The sequence below is a fragment of the Benincasa hispida genome, chromosome 12, assembly GCF_009727055.1.
Source record: "Benincasa hispida cultivar B227 chromosome 12, ASM972705v1, whole genome shotgun sequence".
In the NCBI taxonomy this organism is placed as follows: domain Eukaryota; kingdom Viridiplantae; phylum Streptophyta; class Magnoliopsida; order Cucurbitales; family Cucurbitaceae; genus Benincasa; species Benincasa hispida.
In genome coordinates, this window is record NC_052360.1 from 74,051,552 (window position 1) to 74,060,716 (window position 9,165).

A 9,165-nucleotide genomic window follows, 5' to 3' on the forward strand; every position below is an offset into this window, starting at 1 on the left:
AATGATGTACTCGAAGCAACTCAATAGCGATGAATCGATGCACGATTGACTCGATAATCTTGTTACTCGATGCAATTTGAAATGTAAACGATTGACGCGCGATTTACAATAAAGAATTACTCGATTGAACAAGAAAGATAATGGAAGAAGAAAGAGACATAGTGTTTACATGGTTTGGCAAGGTTGCCTACATCCACGGGAAGATCTGAAATCTTTTTACTTAATAAAGATTGCTTACAGATTTGATGTTTGCAAGAAAATTAAGAAAATGACGATAACTCTGTGTGTGTAATTCGAATTTGAAATCAGTGGTATTTATAAGGTCATATCAGCTGACCATTATACAAGTTAGTTATAAACAAACAGAAATTTGATGGTATTTGAGTCAAAGCTTTTTCGTATGCATATATATATATATTGGAATTAGGGTTTTGGGTAAAAATAAATATATATACTTATATATTTATGAGTATCTCGGTTAGCGTGAAAGATAAAAAGGGAAAAAAGAGAGTTCATCTTCTTCACGCGTGAGGCAGCCGTTGGAGCCTTCTCCCAGTCGATCGAAGAACCAGCCGCCTCACCTCGCGTCAGCATCCTGCTCAGCCTCAGCGTTTGACCGCCGGAGGAGCCACCGCCTATCGCTCAACGTCGCCGATTCGTCGCTCGATCACACCGAGCGTTTCACTCGCCCAGCCCGCCACCGTCTCTCTCCCTCTCCCTCACCATTCGCTCGCCCAGCCGCCAGCCGCCGCCTGCGCCCAGTCCCAAACCCGACGATGCCACCATCGATCTCCGACCAATGTTGTCGTCGGTACCTTGGTCTTCATCAGAATCCTAGATTTTTGTGAGTAAAGGTTTCGTTTGCAAGATTTAGTAGGTTTCTTACTGTGCTTGGAAAAATTTTGGAATGCCATAGAGATTGATTTTAGTTTTGGCTTAATATTCGTAGTTCATTTACCCATAATATTTGAAGGCTAGTTTGGAGTATCGAAGGACCTCGAGTTGCTTTCCGGTGGGATTATAGATTATTTATGAAAATACTCGAGCGGAAGCAGATCGATCATTTGATCATTGAATATGTATTTAATTATAAATTACAACATACTAAAGAAAAGTTTTAGAACCCTTTCTTCACGATTTTCCTGGAACAGACTTTCTCCAAGAAAAAACCTCGAACAAGAACTAATACTACTACGAATATTTCCTTGGAATTTTAGGATTGAGAACCAAAACTTTTCTGTCGTTTTCTTTTATTGTGCCAAAATTAACCATCACCCACGGGATGGAGACAAAAGAAGGAAAGAAGTTGTAACCCCTTCCTTATTATTAAAATAATAATAATAACATAAATATAAATATGATAACTAGCTTTATCATATTATATATATATATATATTAAATTATATGTTATATCAAATATAATATATAATCTATCGTTTTAATATTGTATCACATACAATATAAACTATAGTTTCTTTTATCTATTATATGATATTTAATATAAATCATATTTATATTAAATTTAATCAATTAATAGTACGATGACCTTTCACAAATTACTCAAGTACAGTTAGGCTAAATTATCGTTTTGCTTCTGAAGTTACATCTAACTCCTTAAGTATCATTGATTTCTCTAATGAACAATAGATTATAGTCCAACTATGAATAAACCGCTCTCAGGCTAGGAGATAGTGTGGCGCCACATTGTTCAGGATCTGAAAAATTAATGGTTGATTAATTAATCCTATATTATTTTTGTTAGTGTAATATTGTTAATGTTGTTATTAATATAATATTTTTATAATAAAATAACTCCTAATTTTAGGGGAGTTATCTCTACATGGGGGAGTTATTGTAACTCCTCCTCCTCTTTGATAAGTCTGTTGTGAATAGACATAAGGGTGTATGAAACGTGAAAAACGTTACAAAAAAAGAACTCTTTCCAAAAAAAACTCTATCATTCTCTCTCAATCCTTCTATCTTTCCTTTCTCCTAAAATAAGTACAAGGAAACCACACTTCCTTATTCTCTTGTCTTGAGAATAGTAGATGTTCCAGGTGGTGATATTCATGGAATTGTTTTCCAGTGTTCGTACAGATGAATTGGTGTTTGTGACATTTGGAGAGGAAATTCGTGAAGAATGAATTTCTACAAGGGTAAGTATTTTTTTTTTCTTCCATTCCTTTGTAGAATGTATGCTTAGAAATTCAATGTTTATCCACTGTAAATTTGGAATGTTTATCTCTCTGCATTTTGTGTGTTTCAAATTGAATTTCGATTGTACAACGTTCACATGCTCCCGAAAAGGAATTACATTCTTTCAATTTCAAAATTTGTAAATCTAGTCTTTTAGAGGGTTTGTCGAATGTGTTGTTAAACTTTTCCAAATTTTTGTAGAGGTTGCTCTTGAACCCATAACAAGAGTGTTGTAACAGTTTGATTCTCAACCGTAAAAAGGATCGAGTTTGTTCTTACTCCAAAAAAGGAACACTGTAGCGGTTCGACTCTAAGTCGTGGGAAGAGTCAAGATTGAATGATATACCCAAGTGGAGCTTGGGAAGTGGATGTAGGTCAGGTCATGTTGAACCACTATAAAATCACGTGTCAATTTCTCTATCCCTCTCCTAATTTATTTTTGCAATCAATTATTGTTATTATATTTCATTGGAATAAATTAATTACAATTTTTAATTCTTGAAATCATTGTTCATATTTGTTTGTTTTGATTGATATTTGTTTGTTTTGATTGATAGCTCTTAAAAACTTCTATCGCCTATCAATCTTATTATTATTATTAAACAAGGTGTTTAAAAGTGTTAGTTTTAGTTTATTGACTATTTGAAATGAATTTATTTGTATAAAATTCTTGTTTAAATTACTTATTAGCACAAAGTGTATTACTTAGTTTAACTGGCCTAGATTTAATAAAAAGTTTTAATTAGTTTGAATAAGCTCTATCCTCCCCTCTAGGGTTGTCATACCTATCATGTGTTTTTTGTGAAACCAAAAATACAGTTGTGAGGGTATAAATTAAACTACTATATAAGACGATTTTCAAATACAATGAACTAATAATTAAAATTTTTTATTTAGAAAAACTTCCATCAATCGAGTTTTATTTGCTTTTGTTTTTTTTTTTTTTTCAATATATGATACTTGAGTTGGTTATTAGGGTTAGTTGCTAAAGATAATTGATGGAGTTGATGATCCTAATTGGTCATCGGAGGTGGTAGGCGTGGAGTTGGACGTCAAAGATGGTCACTGGAGATGATTGTCAGAAGTGGTTATTGGAGTTTGGCTGTGATAGGTAGTCAACGAGGTGGAGTAATTAGAAACATTCGAGGGAGGGAGAGAAAAAAGATTTATTAATGTTCAAACTTCAACCGTGAATACTATTGATATTGGTGGAGTTGAGCTACTATAACACCGACTTGAGAAGTTGATGGACTGAACATTGTTGAGTTAAAAACTCAACTCGATTCAAGTCAATGTCTCAAACACCCCTTAATTGTTAGCACTAAGAGCAATAAAGGGGAAAAAAACCATATATAATGTTCAAATTAGAATCATTTTAATGCATATATTGTAGTTTTTATAATTTTTGTATAATAGAAATTGATTTACATAAATACATAAGAAATATTGATGAAAAATAAGTAATATTTTACTTAACAAAAAAGGAAAATAATAATTAGAAAAAAGAAAGGAAAAAAAGAGGCTGGCCCATAGGCTATACTAGGAAAATAAAAATTCGTAGTTATCACATCGGTAAGGAAACCTGTTGGAATTAGGGACCACATACTTCTTTTATACATTCAATAACTAAATTTAATTTATATTAAAAAAAAAGTTAAAATACCATTTTTCCTATTTAATTTAGGTTAAAAATTAATTTTAGTGCCTAAACTTTCATAAAAGTATCAATTTAGTCAACTTTGATATGTATCTCTGTATTTTTAATTTTACAATAATTTAATCATTGAGCTTTCCTATATAATAATTTAATCGTTGTATTTTAAATTTTGTAATGATTTAGTCTCTATTGTAGAAATTAGTATTAAGATTTAATGATTTTTTTTTGCATAAATAAGCCGATAAATAAATTAGAGAGTCAATATTTTTATATAATACAAAGTCTACGTCATTAAAAAAAATAAAGCTTATATCTAATTTTGATAGTTTTTTTTATGTTAGGGACTAATTGTTACAAATTTGAAAGTATAATGACCAAATTGTTACATATTAAAATTCAGGGACTAAATTGTTACAACATTGAAATTATAGAGACTAAATCGTTACAAACCAAAGTCTAGAGACCAAATTGTTACTTTCATAAAAGCTTAGAGACCAAAAGTGTTTTTTTAACCTTTAATTTATATTTGGAAGCTTGTTCAATTTTTGTACATATATTTTAGAATGTCTAATTTTATGTACTTTTAATAAACATTAATTTATTCTCTACCGATTGTTTATTATTGATTTTTCATAAAAATATTTTGTTATCTATTAGCATTTTTACTAATAAATTTAAACATATTCATTCGTTATACTTCATACATAAAAATCATTATTATTACTTAGCCAATTTAAATTAAAAAAAAAAAAAAAAAAAAACTTTGTGAGACTAAATTTGAGATTATCTAAAGTTTATAGGTTAAAATTTAATAAACTTTAAAGAGTTATTTGACCTCAATTTTTTAAATTGACGCAAACAACTCAACTTCAATAACTAACACTATTAAAAAATTTATGCATTTATCGAGTAACTCTATCCTTCATATTTTTCAATTTTTCATATTCATTCAGAAACTTTATATTCCTCTTTATTTCCACTTTTCACTTCATATTCTCATTTTTTCATATTTATGAAGAATTTTCATTTTACAATTCTACGTCCGAAACATAAATTTAAAACTTATTAACTACATTTTTTTAAGATATATGAAATAAAATGATATTTTAATCTAAAAAAAACAATTAAAGAGATAAGTCTTAAAAGGAAAATACAAATCACAATAAAACGTGTTTGACTAGTCAAAGGAACATTAAAAGCTCCCTTTTAAATATGGAAGAAGATTGGTTTGAATGGGACTTTCCCTTTCAACTTTTATCCAATTACTTTAAATAATTATTACTCTTTAATTCTTGATAAGACCGACATTAATATTCTCTTCTTATAATATCATAACTTTGAATTTGTGTCCCCTCGCTATATTTATTGTGCTCGAAAAATCAAACAACCTTTTTTTTGAAAAAAAATTAATCCATACATTTCTAAATTTTCAATCTCTTTTTAATAATTTGTAAGTTTCTCTATTTAAAAAAATATCTAATACAGTTTTAAACTTAGAATTTTTATTATACGTCTAATAAATCAATGTATTAAACCTCAAAAGTTTTAGACCAATCATTTTCTTTCTTTAGTAAATAAAAGAAAAATGTCTTGATAAACACTCTTCCCTAAAAAGACAGCCAAACAAAACAAAACAAATTAGGCATAACATGTCTATGAACGACAGAAATATATATTTTAGTAACATTTTTTATAAATATTTTTCTTAAAATTACAAATTTAATCCATAAAAAACCATCCTCGACTTTTATAGACATAACTTTAGAAAATCTCACCTAAAATCTTTTGTATTATATTCAATAAGTCCTTAAATTTCGACCAAAATAACTATACTAACTTCGTTATATACCTCTTGACCTAGAAACGAGAGATTTGATTGTTTCAACTTTTAATACGTGGAATTAAAATATTGAAAAAAGGTTTGAGATGAGGAAGAAAATAAGAAGATATATTTACATAAAAAGAGGGAATTAAGAATGGGAAAATGGTAAATAAATAATAAAAATAATTGAAAAATATTTAAGATTGAGATTCAAACTTGTAGAATTTATCAACAGCAACAGAGACATCCCAAGTGCAACTAAGGCCTTTAGGAATAGTAACCAAATCACCAGCTCCAAATTCAGTGTATTCCTCACAAGAAGAAGAAGAAGAAGAATCAATTCCTTTAGGATAAGCTTTTACTTTCCCTTTCACTAAATAGCAAGTCTCTTCAGCTTCAAATTTCAGCTGGTATTTTCCAGCAGAACAACCCCATCTAATAATAAAAAAAATTAAATTATTAAAAAAAAAAAAAAGACCCGAAAGCTTAAACAGATGGATTATGGTACTTACTTTGGCCAACCATGGATGTTGAGTTGTGAAAGCTTGGCTTGAGAAGGGTTTCTTTCCACAATGATTTTGAGGTTGTTGTTTGTTGAGGGATTCTTATTGCCTTCTTCTTCATTATTTGCCATACTAGAGAGATGAAGAAGATAGAGGCCAAGTTGATTTTTTTTTTCTTTTTTTCTTTTTTCTCTCTCTTTTTACTTTTGTCTTACAAAAAAGGGTAAAGAGAAGGATGAGATTATGGAGGAATCTCTTTTGGTTTTGAATGGAAGAAAGTTATAAGAATTGTAGATGGAGGAAGTTGTGTTAGATTTATATATAGACTCATAAAACAACCTTTTGTTTAGTAGTGATTATAGAGTAATATTTCAGACTGCATTCATCTTCGTTTTCCGAGTGTTTTCTTCCATTATAAATAAAAAAAAAATATTAAAAAATATATCTTTTTTAAAAAACGAAAGTTTACCACGTGGCGACTTGTAATTAAAAACTGAGATGAGATACTACACAAAAGAATACACCTAGATATTTCTCTTAGTTATTCACGTTAAAATCGTTTAAATCTCAGTTTGATTTTTACACTTTTTAGTTTGTTTTATTTTGATTCTTAAAATTGCAAATGGTTTATTTTAGTTTTAAACTTTCAAGTTTGTTCTATTTTTAGTCCACGGATTTTCAAATCTATTTTATTCCATGAACTTTTAAAGATAACTATATTAATTATTGTTAGGTTACTTTTCTATCTAAACTATAGTTTCCCTAATCCTTGTTCATAACCTACTTGACTTGAAATTGAGATTATAAAACATGTTTGATTAAATTAAAATTAAATGTAACGATTAAAATTGTTATTTTGCAGGGATCAAATCGTTACAAATTTAAAAATTTATGTACTAAAAATAAACCACTTGAAAATTATTTGAATAATAAATTTGAAACTCCTTTATCTAAAATAGTATTTACATATTTTTTAAACTTCCCAATTAAGTCCTTTTAGTTATAGACCCACCACGCTATACTCTCACCAATTTCTACCTTTTTCTTTCTTTTTTTATTTTCTTATTTTATTTCCTTTTTTCCCCATAAAACGTGGTTAAAAAAAGGTAAAAGTGTTTCTACCTTTTCACCTACTCACAAAAAAACGCTTCACATACCTTTCATGTTTTTTAACGGTTATGGATCTGTTTGGATTGACGAAAGAAAAATGTATTTCAAAAATATTTTTTATTTAAATTATCTTAATAAAAATTATTTAAAATAAACAAAGTTTTAAAAATTATTTTAAATAGCTACCAAATACATTTTTTTTTTCTAAAATGACTTTTTTTAAAAAAATTTAAATATTTAAAAATTTAAACTAAACATAGGTTATATTTTAGTTTGAAAGAATTAGTTTAAACGGAGAATCTTTACCGCAAAATAAATTCGATCATTTATTATTTTATGTAAACTCACTTTTCAATCTACTCTTAGGTTTAAAATTGCGTTGATTTCAACTTTGTAAAAATCTACCATATTGCCTAATAAAATTAAAAGATTTCACATATGTTTTCATGTGTGAATTTGGATTGATTTTTTTTGGCTAATTTCATAAAATATTTTGTGTTAAACAAAATTATTTTCAATTTAAAGCATAACAAAATTTTAAACATGAAATAGCTCAACTACTATTAAATATATAGTTTCAATCAAGAGAGGATAGGAGTTTCAGTTTGCATATTCTATTCTGTTGAACTAAAAATATCATAAATCTTATGGATCCGAGTTAGAAATCTAAAATTTTATATACATTTTTTCTTTGTATACAAACTACTTACTAAACTTTAATTAAATTAAAATTAGTAAAGTCACGAGCCAAACATTCGTTTAAAATAGTTTTGATTTTATTAAATTTTAAATTTTGAATGTGATTACACGGAGTGAAAAAATAAATACATTTTTGGAGATTAATAGTTTATTATATAAATATATTCAAATAATTCATATAAATCACACATTTATGATTGTGGAATAACATATACTTTATTAATTTTCTATGTTAAAAAAAATGTTAGTTTTCTATTTTTGTCCTTAAAGAAAAAAAAGTTATTCACGAGAAAAGGACTTGAAAAGTACAATTATCCAATTATATTTTATTCAACAACAATTCTGTTAGGAATAAGTATTAATTTTTATTTGAATTCATGTATTTTAAAACTTGTTTCAAATATTTAATTTAGTTTATCTATTTTTAATAAAATCCTAAAAATAATTTTTAATTAATACTTAAAGGTATTTATTAATCTTTAATTTTCATTAGTAGTGACTCCCCTACTTTTAAACAAAGCAAGCTGACGTGGAAAATGATAGCTATTTAATTATTCATTTGTTTCTTTTAGACATTTGTGAAATATCGTTACTCCGTCAAAGCGTTGACTGGATTCTCGGACACGTGGAGGGAAACAAGTGGAAGACCGAAAAATCGAAGTTTGACCGATCCTTACAAATATACCGACATGGGTTTTTGTCAGGTCCTTTTCCATTTGCTTCTCTCCACCAATCATTTGATGCCATCTCATATTTGTATCCAATTCCCCATCTTCATTCCACGTTCCCATCTCTCTCTATTTTCATCCTCTTTCTTTTTATTTTATTTTTTAAAAAACTATCTTATTATTTCTCGAGTTTTAAAAAAGAGATGTTTGGTATCGAGTTTTCAAAATATATATTTTTAATATACGAGTTTTTTTTCTTTAACGTAAGTGCATTTGGTCCTTCAATTTTTAATATATACCCATTAATTTTTGAGTTTTTATAAAAAAGGTTTAAAAGATACATAAAGTAGTTTTTTTTTATTATTTTAAACCATTATATGACATTTTGAGTTATAAAATAAGTTTTAAAAAATTTAGAGATTTTTTTAAATAATAAAAAAAATCTAGAAAGGACCTTTTAAAACTATTTCTTTTAAAAACTTAATGACTTAAAAAATATATTTTAAAAAG

General features: G+C 27.7%; 1 protein-coding gene and 1 long non-coding RNA gene across 2 annotated transcripts; one reads left to right on the forward strand and one right to left on the reverse strand.

Moving 5' to 3' along the window:
- The first annotated feature begins 433 nt into the window (after positions 1-433).
- LOC120092759 lies at positions 434-4,233 on the forward strand. The gene is made up of 3 exons (XR_005486144.1): positions 434-844; positions 2,087-2,156; positions 2,398-4,233. It is a non-coding gene; the product is annotated as an uncharacterized LOC120092759 (long non-coding RNA).
- Positions 4,234-5,780: 1,547 nt separating this feature from the next.
- On the reverse strand, positions 5,781-6,484 carry LOC120092760. The gene is made up of 2 exons (XM_039050947.1): positions 6,188-6,484; positions 5,781-6,110 (listed from the first exon to the last, which is right to left on the reverse strand). Exons 1-2 carry the CDS (start codon positions 6,307-6,309, stop codon positions 5,873-5,875), a joined length of 360 nt encoding a protein of 119 aa, XP_038906875.1. The 5' UTR covers positions 6,310-6,484; the 3' UTR covers positions 5,781-5,872.
- Between the last annotated feature and the right edge of the window lie 2,681 nt (positions 6,485-9,165).

Coding starts and splice junctions, on each gene's coding strand:
- LOC120092760 (XM_039050947.1), bottom strand. CDS start 6,309: ATGGCAAATAATGAAGAAGAAGGCAATAAGAATCCCTCAACAAACAAC. Junction 6,111..6,187: donor AACATCCATGGTTGGCCAAA/GTAAGTACCATA, acceptor TTTTATTATTAG/ATGGGGTTGTTCTGCTGGAA.